Source organism: Trachypithecus francoisi, unplaced genomic scaffold (genome assembly GCF_009764315.1).
Source record: "Trachypithecus francoisi isolate TF-2019V2 unplaced genomic scaffold, Tfra_2.0 Lachesis_group20, whole genome shotgun sequence".
NCBI lineage: Eukaryota > Metazoa > Chordata > Mammalia > Primates > Cercopithecidae > Trachypithecus > Trachypithecus francoisi.
This window is the reverse complement of record NW_022681466.1, coordinates 24,105,536-24,133,490: the sequence shown is the minus strand read 5'-3', so window position 1 is coordinate 24,133,490 and position 27,955 is coordinate 24,105,536. Positions and strand designations below refer to the sequence as shown.

The following is a 27,955-nucleotide window of genomic DNA, read 5'->3' as shown; positions in this document are numbered from 1 at the left end:
CCAGGCGGGGCTCGAAGCCAGGCTGTCAGGAGCCTGGGTTAGGACCTGCCCATGAGAGCTACAAGGGAGGGGCCTGCCTGCCTAACTCCAGGCCAGGCCTGCCTAATGCCTCCTGCCAGGCCATCTGGAGCCAGATCTCTCTCTCTCTCTCTCTCTCTGTGGTGTGTATGTGTGTGTGTGTCTCCCAAGCCATGTGGGTGGCTGGGAGCTGTGGGGTTGTGACCTGGCCCTCCTGGCAAGCCTCTGACTCACCCGTGGTCAGTTTCACTTCTGACATCTGGTCAAGTTCACAGCTGGCCAGCTTCCTGCATGGCCATTTTCACTTTCCCTCTCCAAGATCTGGGAGCAAAGAGCCCCTTCTCCTTCCCCAACCCACCCCACCCCATAGTGACACATGGGAACTTACTGGATTTCTGTTAAAACTTCCCCTTTTGGTGTGGGGTAAAAGAGGGCAGGAATTGACCGAATTGGAAATTATACCTGGGTCCCTGCCACACACCCAAACAATTCAAACCATGTGTATTTCCAGAAAATCTCTTTGTACTATTTTTCTTTCTTTGCTATTTAATATTCATCACTTATGTTTTATGTGTAAGTTTCAGGAGGACCCAAGAAATGATTACACAGGAGGCAAGGAGGGGAGGTGACAGGAGGGATGCTGGGGGTCTGGAGCTCGTGGCCCCCAGTTGGGGGGCCAAAAGGGTTCCATCTCAGCCCAAGGGGAGAAAAAAGGGGCCCCAGAACCAAACACATGCTAAAACATACTTGCAAGCCCCCAAAGCCCCTCTCCACCTGCTGGGGAGGAAAATAAATACACTCAGACTCTGTCCCACTCCCCAGGTGCCCAGGTGAGGGGTCAGCAGGTGAGTTTCCTCCCCTCATCACAGATTGAAGTCAAAGAATTGCCATTTACTACAATGCTCCTAGTCCCTTCCACAGGGCTGGGGGAACCCTGGGCTGGGGAGGGGTGGCTGTCAGCGCACAGCCTGCCTGGGGCTTGTCATGCTAAATAGAGGAGAGCCACACTCATTCCAACATCAGGCAAAACAGAACAGGCCAGGGAGGGGGTTGAAAGTCCACTGAGGCCTCATGGCCCCCTTCTGGCCAAGCTCAGGAAAAAAACAGTCCTTTGCAGGGTTGTCTAGAGCTGGGAGAAATCCCCACGGGTCACAGTCCTTCCTTCTTGCCGCATTCCCACACTGGCCCGCTTTTCTTTATCACAACCTCGTGGGCCCAGCCAACCCCATACTTGCAGGGAAGGGGAGGATGGGGGAGCATTCCTCCACGTGTAAGCCCTTGAAGACAGACGCCAGCTCCAGCCTCGGCAGCCCTTGGCCCGCCAAACCCGGGGGCGAGTGAAGACGGCTGAGCAGACCTCAATTCCCTCCGATGCTTCTCTGGCAGCTGCCCCAGGCAGGATCCAGTCTCAGCCCAGGAGAAAGAACTCATGGAGAAAAGTGAGATTTCTCCTCCTGTGTGTGTGTGCGCGTGCGTATGTGCATGCGTCTGTGTGTTGCAAGGTGAGGGGTTCTTGGTCCCTGACCCCTAGGCTGATTCTAGGGGCCAGTGTTAGCTCCGGGTCTGTGCCTGCCGGGATGGAGGGCAGCAGACTGGAGCCATGCCACAGTTGTCACACGGGCATGCTTGACAGGGACAGGCAGAGGGAAGCAGCACCCTTTCCACAAACCCCAAACCTGACTCCATCATGGACCAGGCCCTGGGCAAGCATCCCATCTCCACGGGTGGGCAGGCAGTGGGGAAGGGGTGGGAGTCTGGAGACAGTGGAAGGCAAAGCTGACTTGGCTTCAAGCCATTTCTCAGAAGGTCACCTGCCACCCTCCCCTCGCCCTCAGGCAAACCTGAGGCCCCTCATTTAGAGAAGACGGTGCCGGCCTGCACTTGGCCTCCCCATTGCTGTGCGGCTTTGGGCGAGTCACGGCCTCTCTCTGGGCCTCACTGACATATATGCAAAATGAGGGGAGTGGGCTGAGCTTCAAAACCCCCTCCCAGCTCTGACAGGCCTCTGATCCTCTTCATCTTAGGCTGGGGTGGGGGCGAGAGGGGCTGAGGGAGGGTTGAGGCCACTGGGATGCTACTCTTGTTCCCCAAGTTCACAGTGTAGAGTCCATGGCTCTGGTTCCTCGATTCCTCCCTCTGAGTCTCTGGGGCCTTGTCACGTCCCCCTAGTACCATCCCTGGTGTCGGCCCCCCAGATAGGACACCTGCTGTGGTGGGAGGGGCTGGCCCACCTAGCAGTGTGGGAGAAGGGGGTAGGCGGCCTGAGATGGTGACGGGGCAGGCGCAGGGTGGGGGAGGCAGCAGGGGCACTTCTCTCTCTGGACAGGGAGTGTGGTCGGAAGTGAAGGGGCCACACGGGCTGCACCGACAGGGCTGTGGTTTTGGGGCCTGGACTCCGAGGTCCTGCCCAGAGGAGCTCAGTTCTGCCAGGCGCGCCCCCCACAAAGGGTGGGGGTGCGGGCTCCACAGGGGTTGGCTGGAGCATCGGTCGTCGGAATGTGGGGCGGGGCGGGGGCTCCCTGGTTGGGCTCACACCGGGGATGTGGCAGTGGACTCACTGCACAGACTCTCCACGAGGTCAGCTCGCTGGATGCGGCGCAGGGCAGCCAGGAGGGCGTCCAGTGTGGCGCTGTCCTGGGTGGCCCAGCTTGCAAGCAGGGCGCGAACGGGGCAGGCCTCGTGGGTAAAGGAGTCTATGTGCTCGGGCTGGTAGCCCAGCTCGCCCGCCAGGTGTCGCCAGGTGTCCCCCGCAGACCCGTTGAGAAGCTTCTCCACCTCTTCCCGTTTGGCTGGGGGCAGGCTGCTGTAGAGGCCTCCATCACCCTTGAGGGCTGCAGAGAACCCAGAGGAGAGTCAGGTCCTACCCCTGCACTCCTTTCCCCAACAGTGGGCGCTGGGGTAAGACCCAAGGAGGGCGGTGCCAGTGCTCCTCCCCATCGAGAGGCCTAGGGCCAAGCCGAGGTCCTGGGTGGGACACCAGGAAGTGACGGCACTTGGGGGGACTCGTTGTCCCTTCCTCCTGTCACTCCAGCCCAATCCCTACCCCCATCTCTCCTCTCTTCCACCTCAGCAATTAATCATGGCAAAGGAGGAGACAGGGCTTCTCAGTTCCAGACAACTACAGCAAGTGTCCTGGAGCTGGGCTATGGGCCACTAATTAGGGTACACACTTAACTACTTGTTCCCCAGAAGTCCAGGGCAGGAGGCTAATTGCAGCTACTTTGGGCAGTAATTAGCCCCCAGGGGGGACAATTAGCTTGATGAGTCTGGATGCTCCAACTTGTAAAAGCCTCCATTTCCTAAGTCCTTCCCGGGAGAGGACCTCTCCCTCCCATTCCCCTCAGCCAGCCTCTCCATCCATCTACAGGGGCACTGCTGAGCCAGCCCTGCCTCCCCCTCCCACAGTCCTTCCTGGAGTCTAATCTTAATCGCTTCTGTTTCCTCAGCCTCAGCTCCGACTCAGCTCCTCAGACTCAGCTCCTCAGCGGGGCCCCTGCTCACCCTGGCCCGAGGCCGTCTGCGTGTGGGGCTGCTGGTCATGCAGGCTCTGGCTGTCCACGGAGATGCCACTGTCGCTATGGAGTTTTTCTCCCTCTGGTGGGGGCGTCTGGTTCACTGGCCGGCTGTTGGCTCCTTGCTTGTTCTGCTTGCAGCTGTTCCACCTGGAGCCAGAGGACAGGCCAGGTCTCAGGGGGCAGGGGGCCGTAGCGGCGGATGCAGCTGAGGTATCTGTGCGCTGCCGTGCGAGGGCCAGGGGCATGGCGGGTGCCCAACTGTAACCGCCACCCCAGCATCTAAGGCTCCTCTTTGCACATCTGCCCCCCACCTACCCTGAAAGCTCCATGAGGGGCCCTCTGTAAGTGTTCAGTAAATGTTCCTGGAATGAGCAGTGCAGCAATAAGTGACTGCTCAGGAACTCCTCTTCTCCCAATCTACCCTTCTAAAATACTCCCACATGTGGGCAGTGATACATACAAGGATTTCCTCTGCAATTATAAGCAATAACAAAAACCTGGAAAAAAAACAAATGTCCATCAATAGGGGACTGGCTAAATAAATTACCATCCATCCATACTATTGAATGAGTGGTTACAAATGACCAGCTAATCTACATTCCTGAGGAAAGGTCTCCTGAGGGAGATTGAGTGAAAAAAGTAAGCTACAGAATATGTACAATGTGATCTCACTGATGCCTAAAAAGACCTCCATGTTTACATGTAATTATAAAAGGTTTATATACATGTTTATAAAAACACACACACAGAAAATAGTTGGGAAGGATCCATTTCAAACAGATTCCAATAAGGAGGAGAGGAGTAGGATTTGGGGAGATAAAAGGGGGCTTTTACTTCTGCTTTGAAAGATATTGGCCTTGTTTGCATTTTCCTAAACATGCATGTGTTACCTTGATGATTTTTTTTTTTTTTTTTTTTTTTTAGAAAGAATGGAAAATGCATTTAAAGCTTTAAAACGCCTTCTGGGAGTTCGTGTACATCCTGGATTCCTGGATGTGGGTGCCACAGCATTCCCAGTGTGACAAGGGAAGGGGAAGAGACGTATGCACACGCAGGTGACTGTGGGGTGAAGGAGGTTGAGGGATGAAGACACAAGCAGTTGAGGGCTGGGGAATCAGGGAGTGGTACGGCATGGCAGTGGGAGGGGCTGGAGCCAGGACAGGGCAGGAGAGGACAGGACAGGACAGGGTGGATCCTCTCTCCTCACCTCCTGCTGACCTGCTGCACCCTGGAGTGGGGCAGCAGAAGATGAGTGAGGATGAGCTTGGTTTGGGGTTGAGTTAAAAGAGTGTGTGTGTTTTCAGGTCAAGGTCACAGTAAAGTCTTCCTTGAGGGCAAACATCTCCCCTCTCTGTTGCCACTGTACCCTCTCTTACCTCTTGAAGGCTATGTAGGCCACAAGGCCCACAACCACAGCAGCCAGGATGGAGCAATAGACGGGGATGAGGTTGTCGGTGGTGCCTCGGGTTACCACGGGCTGGGAGCTGCCCATCACTGTGGTCACCACATCTGCCACCGTGCTGGCTATGAGGTCTTGTTCCGGAGGTGCCTCAGGCTCCTGGGTGCTGAGGGCTGTGCTGTCAGAGCCCTCGGGGGGTGTGGACCTTGTAATCCAACGGCCAGGGATCTCTGGGAGAAAAGGCCACAGGAGTGAGGACCCACTTCCCCCGCCCCTCCCTTTTAGCTGTAACCCACTGCAGTGTTCTTCCTGTGTCCCCACCCTGGCTCCGGGTGCTCTTGTGCCCAGCTGTTATGCACAGTGTGGGGGCTGGGATTGTGTGCATGGTGTCATGACGCTAAAGAGCAAGGCCTATGGGCCCACAGAGCTGCATCTGCTTCAGCTTTGCCACTGACTTGCTGGGTGACTCTGGCCCAGCCCCTTTTTCTCTCAGAACCTATCTAATGGGGCTATTAAGAGAGACGGTCTCTAAGCTCCCTTCCATCTGGGGCTATGGTCCTGGAATTCTATTCCACCTCCCTGGGTACCTAGAGAGGCCTGTCTGGGAGCAAACACACAAAGCCTGACCACAGGGAGGCCTTGAGCTGGAATCACTCTGGGAAATGTCTCTCTGGCCCCAGCTTGTCCTAGATGACCCCAGTCACCCCCGTCCTAAGGAAAGAAGAGTGTACACAGGTCTGGTCAGAGAGGTGCTTTCCCCACACCACCTCCTTAAGAGCATTCCCTGACTTTTTGACCTCATGTCCTAGGCTCTAGGCTTGGGTGGAGAGGAGGGGTGCGGGGGCAGCTGGATTGCCTCCCTCCAGCCAGCCCTTGGACAGTGGCCAGCCTCTGTTTCCTGCCTTGTCTGGCTCCCACCTAGCCTGATCCTGCCACCCAGAGACGACAGCGTCAGGTAGCCCCAGCTCTCCTTGGTCAGGAAGCAGAGAGCCAGTGGAGAGGAGGCCCATGAGAGCTCAATGCCTCAGCCCCGGGGGAGACTGTGACTTGCCACCCACCAAGACCCTCTCATGCTAGCTGGACATTGCCAGCCTCCCTGGCAGGGGACCCAGCCCTTCCTGGCACCAGTGGGTGGGATTTTCCATTCTGCCATACAGCTAGGGGCAGTGCTAGCGGTTGTGGGCTCTGGACGGCCTGGGGATACTTGTCTGGGCAAAGTTGCCTACCCGGTCCCTCCTCGCTTCCCACACCTGGGGCAGGGAGGGAAAGCAGACAGGACATGCCAAGGGGGTGAAGGGGAGGGTGCTTTGCTCCCAGCTCTGCCCACTCTGGTTCCTCGATTCCTCCCTCTGAGTCTCTGGGGCCTTGTCACGTCCCCCTAGTACCATCCCTGGTGTCGGCCCCCCAGATAGGACATCCGCTGTGGTGGGAGGGGCTGGCCCACCTAGCAGTGTGGGAGAAGGGGGCAGGCGGCCTGAGATGGTGACAGGGCAGGGTCAGGGTCAGGGAGGCAGCAGGGGCACTTCTCTCTCTGGACAGGGAATGTGGTCAGAAGTGAAGGGGCCACACGGGCTGCACCGACAGGGCTGTGGTTTTGGGGTGTGGACTCCCAAGCACGAGTGGAAGCTGCCACCCATCTTCTGGCCTCTTACACTCAAGATGAAAATGCTTCAAAGGCCCGTTTTCAGCACCTTCTGAGTGGCAAAGCCCCCAGATGTGAATCTAGAATCTACCTGGCTGCCAGTGGTGAGGGGCTGCCATCTGTCACCCATCCCACCCTTTCCCGTCTCAGTCCTGGGAGGGGCCAGAGGGAGTGAAGGAGATGGAGCCCTGTCTTCTGGCAGCCCCAGGTGGAGCGTTGGACTGGGAGAGTCTTCTCTTGCTCTACCAGGGGACTGGGCAAGCTGGGGGGCAGCCCAAGTCCAGAGGCTGGAGACACAGCTCAGCTCAGACTGACCCCAAGTCAGAGGCTGAAAGAGTGTGCATGTCGGGTGCCCGTGAATGAGAGCATCACTGAGATCAGAGCACGGTAGGGGAGGGCTGGGAGGGTAGCAAGGCATGGCCAGACCAGAGACAGCGCTGACTCTCGGGGAGCTGCCCCCATCTCTCCAAACCTCCCTGATGAGGGCAGGAGGATGAGATCCAGATGTGGCCATGTCCACTAGCATTCCCCCGTACTAAGCCCTTGGCAGGTCCTGACAGCCATTTCCGGGCTGGATGGAGGGACAAGGTTACCCCTACTCAAAACCCAGAATTTCACTGGGGCAGTGGGGAGCCCTTCTGCCCTAAGGGTGGGTGAGTCACCATGTTGACACCTGAAACTTATATGCGGGGGGAAAGTATGGTAAGCTGGAGGGGAGGGGGCACCCAAACCAAGAATCAAATTCCATTTCCTGAAATGGTCCCTCGTTCCAGAGCTGACATTTAACCCTTCAGAGCCTGAAGCTGAAAGGGGAACAAGGTCCAGGATGAACACATTCCCTCAGGAGCACCCTCCCCCTTCGGGGTGGCTGGGAAGGTGGGCTGGGATCTGAGAGGAATCTGTGAATGCCCCAAAACACAAAGCCTGCTCCTCCCGCAGCCACCACCTTTCTTTGCTCTAGCAGCGCCCCTAAGTCCTCCCAACCCCGCCCCCACCTGGCTGGTCTGGACTTGTCCACAGAAATGTGCTGCCCGCTTCCCCGATGCCTGGCTGCTGAAACCCTCCCTGCGCTCTGCCTGGTGCCTGATGCCACTTGCCTGTCTCCTGGCCCAGGGCAATTGCCACCAGAACCACCACATCCTACTCCTACTCCTCATTCCTTCTCCAAGGCAGGCAGCTTTGAGTTCAACCTGGCCTTAGCCCAACAGCCCTCCCCATCCTGAGCTCCTAGAGCCAAAGATCACAGGACTTGGAAGGCAGGTGTGGGATGTTGGAGCCCCTGTCAGACTGGAGGGTCCCCAGGGGCAGGAGATCTGGGTGCTGACTGAGGTAGAAGCTCTGCTGCCTCCATCAGAATGGGGGATTTCTAAAGTGAGGGCTGTCTCTCCTTCAGCTGGGGACTAAGTGCTGGGACCATGTCTCTCTCATTAGACTGGGCAAAGGCTATCTCTCCCATCAAACTGGGGGCTCACTGAAGGAGGTGCTGTATTGCCTGCTCAGGGTAAAAGCAACCTGAGGATGAAGGTTAGGTCTCAAAGGGAAATAGCTCGATGTGTGCATGGCCACAGGATGATAAGCAGGATGTAAAGGCACTGCCAGCCTCTCCCTGAAGTGGAAAAGCCCACCCGTCTCCCCTGAGACAGATGTCACCAACCAGACACCAAAACAGCTCTGCCCTGGCTCCCATGGGGCTTCCTCCTCCCATCCCTGGAATCACCCCATTTCCTTCGGGCCTGTGCCTGGCTAAGGGCACACTCAGCTCCCATTCACCCCTGGAACTAACAGCCACGAGCATACACTCCCTTGTCCCCGGGCTTTTGAGCCCCAGGTCTGCCCCTCCCCTCCTTCTTCCACAGAGCCCCTCCTTGGTGTTCCCTGCACGCCCCTCATCCTTCACTAAACTGCAAAACACGGTTGACCCCTCCCCTAGACAGGGCAAGCTGAAGTGGGCCAGCCCCACTGTGCTCCCTAACCTGCAACAACCCTGGCAACCATATGACCAGGGAGGAAACTGTGGCCCAGAGACAGGAGTGGACAGGGTGGGTTCCATCTCAGGTCCCAGAGCCAAAACCCACCATGGACCTAGACCAGGGCTCAGAGTCAAAGGGTCCCAGCTCCTGAGGGTCCTCAAGCTATTCTTCCAGTTCAGAAAGCCTGCCTCATGGATCAGACCCCTCCTGTTCTGTGCTGTACCCTGGGGGTAGCGGCCACCTTCGAGCTGTTCTGTGCTGTACCCTGGGGGTAGCGGCCACCTTCGAGCTGCTTGCTGTTCATCTAATCACTAGCAGGCAGTCACAGAGAAACGAGTCCCCGAGGATGAGTTACAATGTAGTACCCGCGGCCTGGGACAATGAGAACCCCCCACTTTCCAAACACTTAGCCAAAAGAAGGAAACAGTGAGAGGGGTTCTTTGGTGAGACAGGATCGGCAACGACCTCCTCCCTCAGGTACCAGGAAGGGACTGAAGCTCAGGGAACGTGCACGCTGCCTTAAGGTCACAAAGCTGCCCCAGCAGGCCAGGCGGGGTCTTTGTCGACCTCCAGAGGGAGCCCTTCCTTATGCCCCCAGCCCACCCCCGCACCCCCTACTGCCGGCTCCCGAACAGCGCTCACCCTCGCACTCGGCGTCGGCCCAGCGTGTGCACTCGCGCAGCTGGCGCTCAGTGTCCTCGCACACGGTGCAGGGCAGGCACGGGTCCACGTGGTTGGCCTCATCTGAATACGTGCCGTCGGGGCACTCCTCGCACACGGTGTTCTGCTTGTCCTGGCACGAGAATACGAGGCCCGAGCCCGCCTCGCACACGCGGCACGCCTCGCAGCGCCCGGTCGTCTCGTCCTGGTAGTAGCCATAGGCACAGCGGCACACGGCGTCGTCGGCCTCCACGCACGGCGCCGACATGCTCTGAAGCCCCACGCACTCGGTGCACGGCTTGCACGGCTCGGTCGCGCTCACCACGTCGGAGAACGTCACACCTGAGCGCAGCGGACACCAGATTTAGTCGTCTGCTCTTTGGGCACCCGGGACGCAGGAGCCTGGAGTCTCTCCCTCCCCCATTGCCTGCCAGGATGCTGATTTCCTCCTTCAGCCTCGCCTTCCCATCGACTCCCACCCTCTTCCAAGGACTTTGACCCCTAGCCTGGTGAAAGTCGGTGGCAGCCAATTGGGTAAGGGGAAGGAGGCCAGAGCCGCTTCCTTCAGCCTCCAGAAGCACTGGCCGGCCAGGAGGCTTTCCCGAATAACCCAGCTGATGCCGGTAAGTTTCTTGGCAAATTCTCTCTCTTTTTTTTTTTTTTTTTTTTTTTGAGGTGGAGTCTCGCTCTGTCGCCCAGACTGGAGTGCAGTGGCGCAATCTCGGCTCACTGCAAGCTCCGCCTCCCGGGTTCCCGCCATTCTCCTGCCTCAGCCTCCCGAGTAGCTGGGACTACAGGCGCCCGCCACCTCGCCCGGCTAGTTTTTTGTGTTTTTAGTAGAGACGGGGTTTCACCGTGTTAGCCAGGATGGTCTCGATCTCCTGACCTCCTGATCCGCCCGTCTCGGCCTCCCAAAGTGCTGGGATTACAGGCTTGAGCCACCGCGCCTGGCCTGAGCCACCGCGCCTGGCCTGAGCAAATTCTCTTTGAGACTTCCCAGGCCTGTAGGGTGTTCCCAGCATGATTAACGAATAATCTGAACGTAGTTCCCACCCAGCCCTCCCCGCGGGCCAAAACTGGGCTGCTAACCCAGTCCAGGCAAGTTAGGCCTTCCCCTAGGGGGCCTCCTGCCTCATCTGCCTTCAGTTCCTCTTCACACAGGTGTGGGCTCGGATGCACCCTGAATGGGAGTGACCGGGGTTAGACAGCAGAATTTCCCACCCGTGGCGCTACCCCCACGCTGCTGAAGGGCTTGGCTCCTGAGGGTGGGGATGGACCAGCAGGCAAGAGGGTTCAGGTAAGGCAGGAGCCACTGAAGCTAGAGAGCTGGCTCTTAGCCCACACTCAGTCTCCCAGATGGATATTGTTGAGCAGTACACAAGCTGCACAACTGTATATGATCACCCTTTTGAGATCTGCACATGCGTCCTCTGCTCTTTCAGCCAGCATGCAAGGGAGATGTCCAAGCTCATTCTTCACTCATGTTTTCTTAATTAGTGGATGTGCACTCCAGAATAAGGAGGAGGCCGGCCATGCCAGTCCTTGCCTCCTTGTACAGGGAGGGGAAGGAGCAGGGCTAGATCTTCTTCACCCCTTCCAGCCTTGGGTGGAGAACTCTGTGCCAGCCTGGATCTGGCAGGACCTATCCTTGCTCCAAGGACAGAAAGAACATAGATTTAGGAACCTGAGAACTAGGGAAGGACAGATTGTTCAGAATGTGGAAGCAGAAGCAGAAAGGCTAAAGCATCACTGGGGGAAACTGAGGCCTGTTGGGGGGGTGGGGTCTTAACATTATTCAAAGGTGTCAGAGACAAGATGGAGCAAGGGGTCACTGGCTTGGGGGTTGTGGTGGGGGGATAGGGAGGTAAAGAAGGAAAAGCCAAAGAGAAGTGAAAGGGGCAGAATTGGGGACAGAGGCTGGGTGTAGTGGCTTACTCCTGTAATCCCAGTACTTTGGGAGACCAAGGCAGGCAGATCACTTGAGGCCAGGAGTTCAAGACCAGCCTGGCCAACATGGCAAAACCCCATCTCTACAAAAACTACAAAAATTAGCTGGGTGTGGTGGTGCACGCCTTTAATCCCAGCTACTCGGGAAGCTGAGGTGGGAGGATTGCTTGAGCTTGGGAGGCAGAGGTTACAGTGAGCCAAGATTGTACCAGTGCACTCCAGCCTGGGTGACAGAGTGAGGCACTGTCTAAAAAAAGAAAGAAAAAAGAAGAAGAAGAAAAGAGAAAAGGGTAGAGGAGAGAAGGAAAGACCCAGGAAGAAGGGCCTGGAGGGAGATTTCAGTTTCAAGTCAGTTCTGACAGAGGAACCCTGTATCCCTTTTCCTAGGAGCAGGCAGATCTGGATTCAAAATCTACTTCCATCGCTTATTAGCTGTGTGACTTCGGGTGTTTTACTTAACCTCTCTGAGCTTTTTCTTTCTCTGTAAAAATAAGGAGCAATATCTGCAGTCACAGGGTTGTGGTGAGGAATAAATGAAATTCAGCCATAAAGTCTTGGCATGTAGTTGGGATCCTATAAAGACTGGGCCCCATGGGGGTTGGGAGCGATAAGAACAGTGAACTTTGGTGGTAGGAATATGGTCAGACAGCAGAAAGAGCGTCCAAACACAAACAGCCAAGGCAGGATGTCTGATCTATACAAACAAGAGGGTCCTGGCTGGCTGGCATGTGACAGAGGGTAAGTCTAGTCACACAGGAGGGGAAAAGGAGAACCCTGCTCATGGCAAAACACAGAAAATTAGCAGAAAACTCCTGGGAGAGGGTTTTAGGTGGTGTGAAAAATGTGGTCTTTTTTGGCAGAGAATGAAGGCAGGGGCTTACTAGGTTTCCTTGTGGAAACGTTTTAAGGATAGAGGGAAAGTCCGCTGGGGTCTCCATCCCATAAAGCGGGCTTGTAAAGGCAGCCTGCTAACACAGCTGGAGGTGGAGGAGGGCGAGACAGGGAAGGAGGGGAAAAGGGGGGGAGGGAGGAGGTGAAAGGGAGGATTCTCAAAGCCATCTCCTTGCCTGCCTCCCTTCCCTTCCAGAGATTCTGGAACTTCCCTCTCCTGATGTCCTCCACCCCACCTCCCGCTGAAGATCCTTTGACTGAAGGGAAAGGGTTCCCATCATTTAGGTCCTGGGAGGAGAGCCCTGGGCTGGAGTCTAGGAGGCGAGAGAGGCAGCTTTGGAGGTTCTGGGATAGCTGATGTTGGCCACCCCCGCCCTGGGATGGAAACCCTGTTAGGCCAGACAGCAAGATGGCAAAGGCATTGGAGGATGTCCCACCTCCACACGTACGCCCAGGCATCTCTTGGCTGCGGAATGCAGAGAAGGATCCACAAGCACAGAGAAGGGAAATAGTGTGTCTGGGGAACACCAAGAGTTGGGGTTGCCTTAAGGACAGATAGACTCAGGGGGACATCCAGAGAGGTAATACTAGGTCCGCAGGTGGATTCAGAGGCCCCAGCTCTATCCCCTTATTCCCAGCCAGATTAAAGAATAATCTGAGTATGGTTCCCTTGAGCCCTCCAGATGGGCATCAAGTGCCAGGTAGAAGGCAGGTTCTGAGTGGCAGTCATCAGGAAAAGGGCAGGGAGCCCATGGTCCAAAGGCAGCAACTGAGGCCTGGGGGCACCCATCAGGAACCGAGACTCCTGACTCAAAACACGAGGGGATTCAGACCCTGGACAAGACGGGGGCTAAGAGGCCCAGACCCACCAGCCCTGGAAGATGAGATTCTCTCTCTCCTGAAAGAAGTCCCAGGCAGGGGTGGGTGCGGTGGCTCACGCCTCCAATCCCAACACTTTGGGAGACTGAGGCAGGTGGATCACTTGAGGCCAGAAGTTTGAGACCAGCCTGGTCCACATGGTAAAACCCCATCTCTACTAAAAATACAAGAATTAACCAGCCATGGTGGCATGCACCTGTAGTTCCAGCTACTCAGGAGGCTGAGGCATGAGAATCACTTGAAACCAGAAGGTGGAGGTTGCAGTGAGTCGAGATCATGCCATTGCACTCCCAACCTGGGCAACAGAGCAAGACTCTGCCAGAAAGAAAGAAAGAAAGAGAGAAAGTGAGAAAGAGAGAGACGGAGGGAGGGAGGGAGGGGGGGAGGGAGGGAGGGAGGGAATGAAGGAAGGAAGGAAGGAAGGAAGGAAGGAAGGAAGGGAAAGAGAGAGAGAAAGAAAGAAAGGAAGGAAGGAGGGAGAGAGGGAGGAAGGAAGGAAAGAGAGAGAGAAAGAAAGAGAAAGAAAGGAAAGAAAGAAAGAGAAAGAAAGAAGAAAGAAAGAAAGAGAAAGAAAGAAGAAAGAAAGAAAGAAAAAGAAAGAAAGGAAGGAAGGAAGGAAGGAAGGTAGGAAGGAAGAAAAGAAAGGAAGGAAGAAAGAATGCCAGGCAGGAATGGTCACAGCTCCCCATCTCCCCTCCCCTCCCCTCTGTCACCCAACAATAAGGACGTCTTCAGGACCCCTATCCCTGCTGCCTCGGGAAAACTCTGCTTCCTGGTCAAAGCTGGAGAAGAGTTGGTCTGTGGAGGAGAGCAGCCACACCCCCAGGATCCCCCAAGGTCAGCCTCCAGGGCAGCCAGGATTTGATCCTCCTCTCCCTTCCCCCAAACACACCAGGGATAAGTGGCAGCCATTGATTTTGCAGTGCAGATGATATTTTTAGCTGGTCTTAGCATCAGCTATTCCTCCCTGCTCGGCCACACTCTTTTACCAGGCCTCTGCTTTCTCAGGAGCTGGGAATGGGCACCCCTTGGAGATCCCCTATGGGGTTCCCCTCCTCCCTCTGCACACTTCCCTTCTCCATTCTCAGCTTCTCCCATCTGGGAGAAACGCCTCCTACACTGGGTCAGACCCACTTCTGGTGACCTTACAGTGGTGGGCAGGGGACCCTTCCCACTTATAAGGCCTCTACTGGGCATGCTCCTCCCAGCGCCCCTCCCTTTCACCCCTCTCCTCCCCACCCCCATTCTTCTCCCCTCCTGCTGCCTGCCACCCTCTACTCACTGTCCAGGCAGGGCTCACACACGGTCTGGTTGGCTCCACAAGGCTGGGCCACACCTTCGCCCAGGTTGCAGGCTTTGCAGCACTCGCCGCTGTGTGTGTACAGGCCTGTGGGGCATGCCTCCTTGGCACCTCCAAGGGACACCTGGATGGAGGCAGATCAGAGGGTCAGACTGGCAAGAGAAAGGCGGGGGGTTCTTCCGGGGAATCAAACACCCCCCTCCCACTGCCTTCTATTAGAACCACCTGGGCTGGGATGTGCTCACCAGGGAGGCATTAGGCACATCAAAGCTGACAGGGGAAAGGCAAGTGAGGGACAGTATGCCTGTGCAGGCTGCTGGGGGTGTGAGGTCAGAGCTTCAGCTGCTGACCTTCTGCAAAGTTCATCTTGGGGTTACAGCAACTCCTGGAATCCCAAGGATACACCACATGGGGAAGGTGGCCTGAGGCCCAGCGGAGGGCCTACCAACAGGGATGTCATCAGTGGTTGGACAGGTTGTAGCTTGTACAGGGCTCCCAGCCAATGGGGCGAGTAGAGCTGAAACCTAGCCCAAACTTCATTCGCTAAGCTTTGCACCTACAGGGCTGCATCTACCCAGAGGAGGGCCTTTTTCTAACAAACGCCAGTAGGGCCCTACTCCAGGTTCTTAATTCCACATATTAAATAATAAATGGGAGATATCCATGCCCAAGAGCAGAAAGCAGAGGGCTAGGGTCTTGGGTTTGAATCCTGACTCTGCACTGGGGGTCTTGCCTGCCCAACTTCCCTCTGAGTCTTCATCTCTACAGAGATGGCAACAGCCTGGTGCCAGGGCAAAAGACCAACTGTTTGGCAAAAGCCTGGCACTGAGATGGAGGGAAGGGAGACTGTTATCAGTGATGGGACAGTGGCTGCTCTCACCAGCCAGCATCCCTGCCCTGCCATGGTTTGATTTTCAGCCACTAGTCCTTCCCCTCCCCCATGTGGTCACTGGGAACAGCGCTGGAACCAGGGGAAAGGGGAGTCAGGTTCCTGCCACTGAAGCATCTTTGCTCATGGATGGAACAATTTAACACCAGATTCCCCAGGGGGAGGGGCTGCTGGAGGCTTGCTTTATATTTCTGTTCCTTAAAAAAAACTTAATGTCTAATAAAACTCCAAAGCCTGCTTTGCTGGCTCCAGACCATGCAGCCCTCATTTGATGCTGAGAAGTATGGGCTCTGGGGTCGTGGGACTAGAAGGAAGCTTTACAAGCTTGTTTTGGGCATTCTGCTTCTTTCACATTGGCCAGATCATGGCCAAGACACTCCTTTCCCTCCAGCCTTTTAAAATATCCTGCAGTCTCATCAGGGTTTGGTGGGGAAGAAAACAGGAGTCAGGGGGATAGACAGGTTGGATCAACCCATGAGGGAGCCTGTGGTCCCCATGAGACCAGCAGAACAGGCACAGGCAGCAGAGGAGGGGAAACCTTGGTGTTCCCGCACCTCCTCCCGGGCAGCAACACACTCAGTGCTGGGAACATCTGCAGACCAGGAGGCTCGGGGTCCCAGATGCAGGCTTTCCCTCAAGAGGCAAGATTCCAGAAGGGCCTGTTCTGATTTCTTTTCATCCCTTAGGGCTCTGCTTAAATGTCACTTCCTTGAGGAAGTGGTCCTGTGGCATCCACTCCTTGCGGATTAGGTGGGGCTGCCATGTTACACATCCAGCCTGTTCTCCGGTTCTCTCTGCTCTTGCCTGGCCTGAACTTTATAAATTCCCTTACTGGACTGTCAGCTCCCTGAGGGAGCTGGATTGCCCCAGGGCCTGATGGGGTATCTGGCATGCAGTAGGGACGCAATGCATACACATGTGGAGTTGAAATACATGAAAATACTATATGACCTCAATTACCCAGAACTCTGGGAGAGCGACTATTGGTTAGCTGAGATTCCCGACTGCCAGGCTTTGCTGCTCTCATCATTTTTCCTTTTCACCATGGTGGCTGCACCCTTTCCTGTCTCTGGAGCAAATCTTCATGGCTTCCCATGACTCAGGGACTCTGTATTTACACCAGCGATTATTCTGGGCTGCAATGCAGGGAAACTCTTGTGTTCTTTTCACAAATTACCACACTTTTGTCTTTTTGAGTTCTCCTGTCAGCCCTTTTTTTAAAAAAAATATATAGTTTTTCTGTTTCCTCCCTTCCTGTCAAGGTATCAGTTGTCACTTCTTGCTGCTACCAGTGTGACCTGAAGCAGCCCTTCCCCCACCACGCTAATCTATTTAAGGTCTAATTGAATATTCAGAAACTGTGGAACTCGCCTTGGTAGAAAGGTATGTGCTGCCCCGGCGTGGTGGCTCATGCCTGTAATCCCAGCACTTTGGGAGGCCGAGGTGGGCAGATCTCGAGGTCAGGAGATCGAGACCATCCTGGCTAACATAGTGAAAACCCATCTCTACTAAAATACAAAAAATTAACCAGGCGTGGTGGCAGGCACCTGTAGTCCCAGGTACTTGGGAGGCTGAGGCAGGAGAATTGCTTGAACCCAAGAGGCGGAGGTTGCAGTGAGTTGAGATCGTGCCACTGCACTCCAGCCTGGGCAACAGAGTGACACTCCGTCTCAAAAAAAAAAAAAAGAAAGAAAGAAAGAAAGGTATAGAAATAGGATCTGAACCAGAAGGAGGCAAGCCTCTGAGTACAATGTGTGAGCTCTTGCGCCACTCTGAATCCTGGCTCCTCACTTGACCTGGGTCAAGTTTTGAATCTCTGCGCCTCAATTTCCTCATAATTAGGTAATGATGACAGTACCTGCATCATAGGATTGCTGTAAGTATTACACAAGTGAGTAAGGTGTTTATGTACTTTGGGACCCCTCTTGTCTGTCCTCCAGGGTCTACTTTGTAGCCATTGGCTGTGTTCCAGTTAGTTGGGCTCTGGATGGCTGAGGAGGTCTGTCTACAGTGGTCTTGGGTGGTGTGAGGGCTTTGTGCAAATGCCCCTGCCAAGAAGCCTGTTCTCCCTGCTGCAGCCTGAGGTCCTCTCTCTTCTCTTAAAACTTGCATTTGGAGTAGGGGCCAGATAATTAGTAACCATGTGTTTCCTGTGCTTGTTTTATGTTCCCTATGTTGTAAAATCCTAGATCTGCTTCTTAGTAGTATGTTGCTAAAAAAAAAAAAAGTATGTTGCTTTGGGTAGATTACTTAATCTCCCTAAACCTCAGTTTTTCTCACCTAAAACATTGGGTTGATAATGTCTACTGCCCAGGATTGCTGGGAGAATTAAGTGAAATAATTTATGCAAATATGTCTGGTCTATAGTAGGAATTTAGTAGGAATTGAATAAATGTTAGTTATCAAAGAAGCATCTCGTCTTAGGGAGACCCCAGGCAGGAGGGGAGAGTTTAGCTAAGTAGGGAGGGGTGACTAACATTCAGGCTAATTGCTCCAAAATCAGATCCAAAAGGATTAATTTGTAGGAATGACAGATACATTTCCCTGAAATTTGTATGTGTTACACTTAGTCATTTCACATTTGACAGAATGATTTCAGCCCATTTTTAAGAAGGCTGGTAATCTTTTTGTTTTGGCCATTTCAAGGCTTACAAGGAACTAAGGTGAAAGGATCCTTAGATGAATTTACTTTTAAGAATTTTCATTTTTTTTTTAATTAGAGAAAAGAGAGAAACAGCAAAATAGTTGAAATTATTTGAAACCATACGAATGTTTCAGTATAATCAGCCCTGGCCATTCACAACAGCTTCAGCAAAGGGCCCTTAAGTGAATGGGGCCGTGGTCACCGCCATGGGGTGGGAGAGGTTTTCAAACACCTGGAGGGCCTTTTGAGGTCGATGCAAACCCACAGGAGGCACTGGCACATGCCCCTCACTCCCCTTGGGTAGGGGAGGAGTTGGGAGGAAAGGAGCTAATTACCCAAGATAATGTAGCATAGAGACTTGAGAGGGGGCAGGGGCACTGCGTGTGGAGAAGGGGCTCAGATCTAAATGTGTGGGGCCAAAGGCATAGGGCACGATTTAATCTCTCAGAGCCAGGACTCCTTCCATGATCCGGAAGGTAGGGGGCGGGAGGGAGCCTGGCATATGTAGGAAAGAGAACATCCCAGGCCAAGCATCCTGGGTTCCAACAAAGGCGCCACCACTCACTCACTGGGGGAGCCTGGTCTCGGGCCTGAACGTCTGGAGGGCTGTTTCCTCATCTAAGAAGTGGGAATAGCGAAATTCACCTTGCTGGGACCTTATAAGGATTAAATAACTCAAGAGAAAGTACCAGGGCAAGGCACGTAGTAGGAACTCAGCACATTCGATTATTCCCGCCTCCCCACGCGGTCCCCCAGGGAAGAAGCAAGGCGCTTGAGCCCGACTGGGCTGGCACAGTGGGGTAGCGGCCCGTCCCCCCACGGAGCTGCCTCTCCATCCACCATCCACCCCAGCCCAGCCTGGCCGCTCACGCACGCCCATTTGCTGCCCTCGCTCCATCCCTATTAGGCGCATTAGCCAGCCCGGCAGCTCTGGTTACAGACGTCTGAATGACAAAGTGCCTCCATTACCGGCGCGGCCCGCCAGCAGACCCGCCGGGATGCGCTCTGGTTTCAGCCCTCTCTCTCGCGCCGCGTCCCAGGAAGAAACTCGGACCGCGCACAGCCAGCCCAGACGGAGCAGCCGTCCTCGGAGGCGGAGGCGGGAGCCGCAGGGGCTGCAGACGGCAGGTCCACCTTCCCCAGCGCCCAGGCCCTCCATGCCCAGCTCCCCTCCTTCTGGGTCTTCGCGCCTGGACCCTCGCTCCTGCCCAGACCCGGATCCCACGTCGTCGCCCCTCTGGGATCGGGACTAGAGACCACCCCGGTCCCTCCTACCCGCCCTCCTGGTCCACGCTCGCCCACTCGCGTCCGAGCAGCGTCTCTAACCAGCGGCGTTAGTCAGCAGAGGTGCCCGCGGTCGCTCCCAAATCCCCGGACGCAGCCACAGGTCCTGACAGTTCCAGGGAACCCGGGCTCAGCTTTCGGGCTGGGGCCCGCACCCGGACAGGATCTCTGCCCACCTCACCCGCAGGCTTTACCGCCGCCTGACTCTGGGGACAGTGTCAACCCCGCCCCTGCTGGAAAACGCAGCCGTGACCCCGATCTGGGACAGCGGCTACCACCTGAAAAGATGGGGGAGTACCGAGTTGGGAATCAGGTCGGGGGAGTCTAGCCACGACTCTGGCCCAACTTGCTGTGAGATCTCGGCCAAGTCGTTTAAACTCTCAGAGCCTCAGTCTCCGTATCTGTAAAGCCAGGATTTGGTGCGCAGCGCTCAGATGAAAGATGCTGGCAGGGAGAGTGAAGACGCCTCCTCCATTGCCAGACTTTCCAGGGCATTCGGTTCATGGCCACACAGCAGGCCACATTTGACAATCTCGTCGGACCGCCCGGAGGACCCGCCGACCTTTGAGGAGTCAGTGACTCGGGACACCGCGAGGCAGAATCCGAGGCGTCCGCGCGCTCCCGTCTCGTTAGGTGCCCAGCGGCTTGCACCGAGAGCCAGGCGAGGCGCAGACCGGATCCTGACCCTTCGAGGAGCGGGAGCCCACGGAGCGCGGTGGGCGCGGCGCTCGGGTCGCGCAGCGGGCGCGGCGCTCGGGTCGCGCGGCTGGGTTGGGGGAGGCGCGCAGCCCGAGACGCTCAGCAGCCGCGGACTGCACTTGTCTCGCCCCGCAGCGCCCCCTGCCGGCCGCCTCCCGCCTGCGCAGCCAGAGCGGCGCGCTTTCGGGACCGGTCCCCGCCTAGTGCGCCCCGGCGCTCTGCACCCCGAGATGTAGCCACCGCCAGCCCGGGTAGGGGCACACCCGCTCCGTCCCTCGTGATCCGCCGCGCTGCTTCAAGCCGTGAGAACACGAGCGTCGGAGGAGCCCGTCGGCTGTGGGGGAACCCCAAGAGCGGGTTCCCCCAGGCGAAATGGGCACTCCCCTCCCAGCCTTAAATCCCCAGCCGCAATTCCAGGACTGGGCGAGGCCGCGGGCAGGAGCGCCGGGACAGGCGCTAGAAATGTCCAAGCCTCCGCTCTCTTCTCGTCTTACTGTCCCTCAGCGCGCAGGCAGGACCCCGACCGCTTTAGGGTCTGCGGCCCGCTCCGTCTGCTTTCCTTTTGCTTCCATCTCTCTGTCGCCCTCGCCGTCGTTCCTCTTCTGCCCTCCCTAACCCACTTCTCAGCCACTCTTCAGCTCCTCAACCTCTCCCTCCGACGCCCCTCCCCCCCATTGTCTGGCCGGTCCCCATTGTCCTTGCGAGGTCCCCTCTGTCTCCAGTCCCTCCGACCTCTTCCATTGTTCCATCCCCTCGTCCTGGGCTCCCCGCCCCAACCCAGCTCAGCCCTCACATCTCTAGTCACCGTCCAGTTCCCCCTCCTTCTCTTGCCTTGGTTACGTCCCACGACTCTCCAGAGACCGAGATGCTGAGGGGAAAGTCCCTTCAGGATCCCGACATTCGAGTGTCCTCTTCCGAAGAACCCAGGCATCCGAGAGCCCCATGCCCACTCCTGAAAGACCCCTCCCAGCTCCTCCACCGCCCCCTGCGGTACCTGAGGACCGGCAACGGCACTCTGGTCTTGCCCGCATCTCCACCCTGGAGGGTCGCCTCTGCGTTCCGGGAACCCTAGACCCTCCTTCGTGGTCCCAGCATCAGAGACCCTCTCCCACCACCCTCAGCATCTGGGACCCCAGCGCTCTGTTCTGTTTCCTTGGTGGCGGCGCCCGGCTCTCCTCGGAGTTCTGATCCCGGGAAAGGGAGCGGACCCCCTCCGGCTAGCACTCACCCCCAGAAGCAGCAACAGCAGCAGGCGCGGCCCGTCCATGTCGCGGCCGGTGGCACCTGCCCTCATCGTCCGCCTCTCGCGGCAGCGCTCGGTTTCCAGCTCGGTCCGCTCTGCGGACTGATGGGGCTGCGCTGTGCTGCGCTCCAGCGCCCCCCGGCCCGCCGGAGCTGGCCGCGGCTCAGCTCGCTCTGACTGCGGGCGGGAGGGGCTGGATGAAGCCAGTGCCGCGGCCCCGCCTCCGCCCCGCCCAGCCCGCCCACCCCCGGAACCGCGCCCGCCCGCCCCGCTGCCTCGGGGTGGGGAGCGGAGGCAAAGGGAGGGCGTGCGGTTCCCCGCACCCCGCTGCCTCTTCTCCCCGCCTTGTCCCTTAGAGCCTCTCACCCATCCCGCCCTGGTACCCAGTTCCCAGCCCGCACTACTGCGCGTCCGTCCCGGATGCTGTGGGCCCGGGGACCAGGGCGTCCCCACTGCGGTTTCTGTTCCTCTCCGGCTGCGGCCCGCCACAGGGTTCACTCTCTTACCAATCTTCCTCCTTCTCTGACTTCACCTTCTCCCTGGAGCCTTGCTCCCTACCTGGCCCCTATCAGTAAGAATGCCCGCTTGCCCTCCCTGCCCTTCATCTACGCCCATCACCCCACCTCCACCCCTATTCCCATCCCTCCCCTTCCCAGTGCAGGAGATCCCTGGGCAGAGGCCTGGGGGAGGGGAGGGGCGCAGGCGGCCTGACCTCGGCCATCGACATTCAAGGTGGAGTCCATTCCAACATCATTTGATTCTCAAATGAGGGGTTTGAAGGGGTCACAGGTGTGCACACAATGCACAAGAATACACACTCTCAAGCTCACCTGTATGTGTGATCGTGCACTTACGTGTGCCCACACCATCCTCATGCACTCCTGCCGACCTGACTGTCATATACATGCACCTCTCCAGGCCTGCACACGGGCACATATGTGATCCGGGCATTCAAACGCACATACCTACGCATTCACACATGCATGTATACCGTCGTGTCTGCATAAGTCCTCACACGTAAACAGTCACACAAGCACACACACATTCATGAGCGCACACACACACTGACACCCATAAACAAACAAACAGATGCATCTTCAACAGTATAAACTTCACCAGACTGTGAGTGTCTCCATGGGCTTATGAGCTCTGCAGGCAGGGATTATGGTTTCTTCTCTGAATTCCTGGTATATAGTAGGGTTCAAGAAAGTTCTGTAGAAGAGAATAAATAGAAAAGTGGTGAAATGGACTCATATCTGTGTACCCATCCATGTACTAGGACCAAACTCATCTTGCCCTAGAAACCTTGCCAAGTCCAAATAATATGCCTCCCAACCCAAAAAGTATGCCACCCACCCCCATGCTTACCCCTTTCCTGTTCCCTCCATTTCTTCGTTCCCAGACATCGTCAGGACCCTGGAGCACAGAGTTGATGGGGGTGTCTGCAAAGCCCATCCCAGCACCCAAATCTTAACCAGGTTCGGATTTCAGTTTCCTCCTTGAAAAAAAAAAAAAAAAAATCTCACTACCCTCCCCAGTTATGGAAACAAAAGGGAGATCAAGAGCGCTTGTGGGCCAGACACAGTGGCTCATGCCTGTAATCCCAGCACTTTGGGAGGCCGAGGCGGGTGGGTCACCTGAGGTCAAGAGTTTGAGACCAGCCTGGCCAACATGGTGAAACCTCATCTCTACTAAAATTAGCTTGGCGTGGTGGCTCACACCTGTAGTCCCAGCTACTCGAGAGGTTGAGGCAGAAGAATCACTTGAACCCAGGAGGCGGAGGTTGCAGTGAGCGGAGATAGTGCCATTGCACTCCAGCCTGGGCCACAGAGTAAAAACTCCATCTCGAAAAACAAACAAACAAACAAATAAAAAAACAGTGCTCATGAAGAGGGCGCGCTAGCAGTCCATAGTTGACTTCCAAGATCGGCTGAGGCTAATTCATTCATTCATGGGGGAAAAAAATACCTGTCCTGTGAATTTCCTTCTTGTGTAACCCACAAAGTCCAAGGGACAGCCGTGTCCTGGAAAGGACAGATAGACATCATTGTGACTTTCAGCATGAATGCTGGTGAGCCACCGCCTTCATGGCTGGTCATAAGAGGCCAGACAACAAGCACCTCTTCAGAAATCACCAAGGAGTCATTCTTTCCAGACAGGGACTGCTTCTAAGATGTCTCTTCCTCCCGCTGCTTTTCTAGACCTGCCTTCCTCTCAGCTGAATTCATAAAAGGCAGGAAGAAGGGGCAACATTAGTACTAACAGCAGCGTCGAACTGCTTACGACTAAGGGCATCGACAGTGTGGCATTAATTTAAATATTCCTGTTATTAATTTATGATCCCAGTTACTATTATTGCTAATGTTATCCATCTCAACACAATTTAATATGACCCACACTACTATGGCTGGGCCTGGGTTATTAATAATTTCCATGGTCCTGATCATTTAAGCCTTACTCAAACAATTACAAACAGCAATTGTTACTATTATTAGCAGTATTTCTATGATTAAACCCAAGTGCAAGACCACTATGTAATGCTGAGTGCTGGCAGGGAGAGTGGCTGCAAAGTGTGTGGAGGAAAGAGCACTGCACTGGGAGTGGGACAGGCCTGGGTATTATTCCTCCCTCCCTCTCCCCCATTGCTGACTCCTCAGGCAGGTTACATCACCTCTTTTGGCCTCAGTTTTCTCATCTATCAGATGGGAATTGTGAAAGGGCGTGGTGAGGATCAGATGAAGTAACACTGTGTTCATCACTTCTCTTTTATTCATTCAACATGTATTTATTGAGCATCTGCTGTGTGCCACACACTGTTCTATGCCTTGGGGATTCTGCAGGCCTTGGGGATTCATGCAGCTCCTTATGAAGCTGATGTTCTAGTGTGTTATTTATTTGATATGAAGAGTTATTTTATTTTATTTTTATTTTTTGAGTTGGAGTCTCACTCTGTCACCAGGCTGGAGTGCAGTGGCACGATCTCAGCTCACTACAACCTCCTTCTCCTTGGTTCAAGCGATTCTCCTGCCTCAGCCTCTCGAGTAGCTGGGATTACAGGCACGCACCACCACACCCAGCTAATTTTTGTGTTTTTAATAGAGATGAGGTTTCACCATGTTGGCCAGGATGGTCTCAATCTCCTGACCTCAGGTGATCCACCCGCCTCGGCCTCCTCAAGTGCTGGGATTAGAGGCGTGAGCCACCATGCCCAGCCATGAAGAGTTAGTTTATAATGTGACGTCTTGGCTTGACTGACCATACTAGATAGCATGGATATGATCAGGATATTCCTTTGCTGAGACTCCCACTATCACCATGACCACAAACATCTATACCAAAACCAGTACCACTATGACCATCATCATTGTGACCACCACCACTACCATCACCATCATCACCCCCACTGCCACCATCACCACCGCTTCTAACAACACCAGCACCACTATGACCATCATCATTATGCCACTGCTATTAGTGTCACTACCAGAATCACAACTATCACCACCATGACACGGCCACAGTTATCACCATCACTATGATCACCATAGTCACCACCACCATGGCTGCCATGGCCATGGCCTCCAACACCTACCTTCCTACATCTGCACCACCGCGAGCAGCAGAGATTCTTCGTGAGGGCAGGATGCACTGGCCCTTCCTTTTCCTAGGAACAATATCAGAGGCCTCATGGAGCCACTGCCTGCCTGAGTATAACTCTCTAGTGTTCACGACTCCTGGCCCCAGACATGAGTGGGCTCCAAAAGTTTCTCCCTGCTTAACAAGCCACACTGTCTTCCCAGCCCTCTCTCTCCTAATCCTCAGCACTTGGAGCCACAGCTGTGGGATATGGCATGGAGAGAGGGCTCGTAGGTGCTGACCAGCAGGTGGGATCCCACAGGGGGCACCAAGAGGCCAGCAGTGTTCCTGGAGAGTCCCTCAGAACCATCTCCTATAATAGAGTGCCCATAGAGAAGACTCCTCTCCCCACCTCCCACCCCCAGGCTTCCTGGTCCTATAGTGACTCTAAGGAGAAAGGGCGGAGAACATCAGTGCAATTCCACATGGAGCTGGGAGTGGTAGTCACATCAAACTGCATCTTTAGGAATCAAATGGGAGGGGCAACTCCTCCCCTATATAACTCACCACCCCACCATCACCTTGCCCCTCCAGGAAGGCAACATCCTTAACACACACTGTCCTCCCTGTCCTCCCATTCCACTCCACCCTCCCCCCCCATCTCAGCCCCTCAGCAAAGCACAGCTCACAGTTTCCCTGTGCCTCATGTCCCCAGCAGTTGCTGGGGAGCCAGCCTGCAGCTCCAGCCAACTTCCAAGTAGAAACGGGATCGCAGACAATGAGAACTCACACTTATTGGGACTGCCTGACCTCCTTCATCTCCACTTCAGTCCCATGAGGGAAGTACAGTACTGGGATCACCATCTTACAGAAGAAGAGACTGAGGCTTGAAGAGGTTAAGCCACTTGTCCAAGGACCTCCAGAAGGAAGCAGTGGTACCTTAAGTGGCCACTGTTCTGTACCAGGCCAATAGTCACCTTCCCCAGTCACTTCTCCCATCCACCCCGGTCACTCCTCCCATCCATCCCAGCCCCTCCAGCCTTCACCCCAGCTAGACCGGCAGCCACCCTGTGGATTGGGGAGATAGAACTTTCATCTCAAAGGAGTGAACTCTGCCCTCCAGCTACTACTCAGAGTCTCCCCTGACATGCATTTACAGAATTTAGGCTTAGGGGACAGGAGAGGAGGGATGGAGCCCAACCAGGGCAGTGATTTCACCAGTTCTCACTTTTCCTGCTTTGGGGGAATCGCTTCCCCTATCCTTCAATTCCAGTGTCCAACCAGAGGAGGGGTGAAATGAGGTGGGCAAGGAGGCAACCATCTCCAATGCAGAGAGCCAGGGAGACAGCGGAGGGCAAGGTGGTGCCCTCCCCCAGCTGCATCCCATCTGTCCCGGGCAGGCGGCCAGACAAGGTAAGTGAAACCTGCTGCCCCCCATTCAGAGATTGCTTAGTGGCTTTGAAGCATGATGCAGTGATTACCTCTGAGCTGACTCCTTCTGGGCTGCAAGGGGGTTCTGTCCAATGAGGGAACAGGGTGGGGCCTGGGGACTGGTCTAGGGTCGGCGAGTTTTGATGCTAGAGCTGAATTAGTAGTGAGAGGGGTGGGAGGAATTAGCAATGTCGGAGTCCAGTTAGATTAACTTGAGCATCAAAGTGGGCCAGTTGCACAGTGCCCTCCTGCATCGTCTGCTGCAGCCTCAGGGGCTGGTGCGCCTCCACCCTATCCTGGAAGGAGCTCCATCTGACCCGCATTCGCCAGCTTCTCCCACCTCCAAGCCCTTGCCTGTCTTCTCTTTCTCTTTGACGTGACAGTAGAATGACATCTGCAGTCGTCTTCCTTCCAGGCCACCCTCCCTCCCACCACTCCCCCGTGTGGCACCCATACCTCTGTCAATGTCACAAGATCTGGTCATTTCAGTCAAACACAGGTGGTGGGGACTTCATCTTCCCCAGGCTTTGTCTTGGAGAAGGCGTACCTGGAGTGGGCAATGCTAAACCCAAGTGCTTGAATTGGAAGGGCACAGACGGTACCCCATACCCCAAGGCAGCCATCTCCCTGAGTCTAGGAGCCAGCCCCTTACCTCCACCTTCTGGTCCTGCCTCTCTCTTCACCTCTACAGCACACAGTTCTCTAGGAACCTTCCTCTAGGAAGTTCCTCCCAACTCTCAACTTTGATTCTTCCCAGCCCTAAAGGACTGCAGAGCTGCCCGACAGTTCTGAAGGATCCAGTCATCTTTTTCACTTTTTGTTTTGCATCCAAGGACAGGCAGGATAGTTTTTTGTTTTGCTTGTTAGTTTGTTGCTTTGTTTGCTTATTTTGGTTTGTTGGTTGGTTGGTTGGTTTGGGGTTTTCTTGAGACAGGGTCTTGCTCTGTTGCCCAGGTTGGAGTGCAGTGGTGTGATCACAACTCACTGCAGACTCAAACTTCCAGTCTCAAGTGATCCTCCCACTTCAGCCACCATGAGTAGCTGGGACTACAGGCGTGCGCCACCAGGTCAGGCTAATTATTATATTTTTTGTAAAGATGAGGTTATGCCATGTTCCCCAGTCTGGTCTCAAACTCCTGGGCTCAAGCAATCCACCTCCCAAAGTGCTAGACCTCCCTTACATCTCAAAGGAGTGAACTCTGCCCTCCAGCTACTACTCAGACTCTCTCCTGACAAGCATTTACAGAATTTAGGCTTAGGGGACAGGAGAGGAGGGGTGAAACCCAGCCAGGGAAGTGATCTTCACCAGTTCTCACTTTTCCTGCTTTGGGGGAATCACTTCCCCTATCCTTCAATTCCAGTGTCCAACCAGAGGAGGGGTGAAATGAGGTGGGCACCTCCCAAAGTGCTAGGATTACAGGCGTGAGCCATGGCACCGGCTAGGATGTTTTAAAGAGAAACTAAATAAGCTACGCCACAGCTGGAACAGTGTGAAGTCAACAATGGGAAGATAGGAGGAAGAGGCATTGGGAGACACAGGCGCTAGTCTGTCATTTATTTGCTTTGTGGCCTTGTGACAGTCCCTTCCTTGTTCTGAGCCTCACTTTCCTCTTTTGTAAAGTGGGCATAAGATAGTCTCACCAAATTACTTTGAGGAGTCAAGGAAGTACTGTATTGAGTGTGAGTGTGCTTTGAAAGTCAGATGAGCTGGAGAGATGTCAATTAGTCTTGTTCTGTTTGATGATGCTGCTGATGGTGCCTGCGGGCTGGAGGCCGGATGAGGGGTGAGATGACATTTCAGCACTGGAGACCAAGGCCCGGGGTCCTTCCTGCTTTGATAAGAGCCAGAGCTGTGATATGCCTGTAGCTCCAGCAAGATTCCCACGGGAATCGCTGGGGTAGGAGACGTCCCAGGCTCTAGCTTATCTTCACTTGGACTTGTCTGGGAAGTGGGGTCAAGTGCAATTG

At 55.2% G+C, this 27,955-nt stretch overlaps 1 protein-coding gene across 1 annotated transcript; it reads right to left on the bottom strand.

Annotated features, from left to right (window-relative positions):
* Positions 1-544: 544 nt before the first annotated feature.
* On the bottom strand, positions 545-21,166 carry NGFR (nerve growth factor receptor). Its single transcript, XM_033183401.1, has 6 exons — positions 20,966-21,166; positions 14,204-14,345; positions 9,187-9,546; positions 4,910-5,162; positions 3,520-3,680; positions 545-2,849 (listed from the first exon to the last, which is right to left on the bottom strand). Exons 1-6 carry the CDS (start codon positions 21,029-21,031, stop codon positions 2,548-2,550), a joined length of 1,284 nt encoding a protein of 427 aa, XP_033039292.1. The 5' UTR covers positions 21,032-21,166; the 3' UTR covers positions 545-2,547.
* Between the last annotated feature and the right edge of the window lie 6,789 nt (positions 21,167-27,955).

Excerpts from the sequence above, each read along its gene's own strand:
- NGFR (XM_033183401.1), bottom strand. The coding sequence starts at position 21,031 with ATGAGGGCAGGTGCCACCGGCCGCGACATGGACGGGCCGCGCCTGCTG. Across the intron at positions 9,547-14,203 it reads GTGTGAGCCCTGCCTGGACA|GTGTGACGTTCTCCGACGTG; the intron begins GTGAGTAGAGGG and ends CGCTGCGCTCAG. Across the intron at positions 5,163-9,186 it reads GGCCGACGCCGAGTGCGAGG|AGATCCCTGGCCGTTGGATT; the intron begins GTGAGCGCTGTT and ends CTTTTCTCCCAG.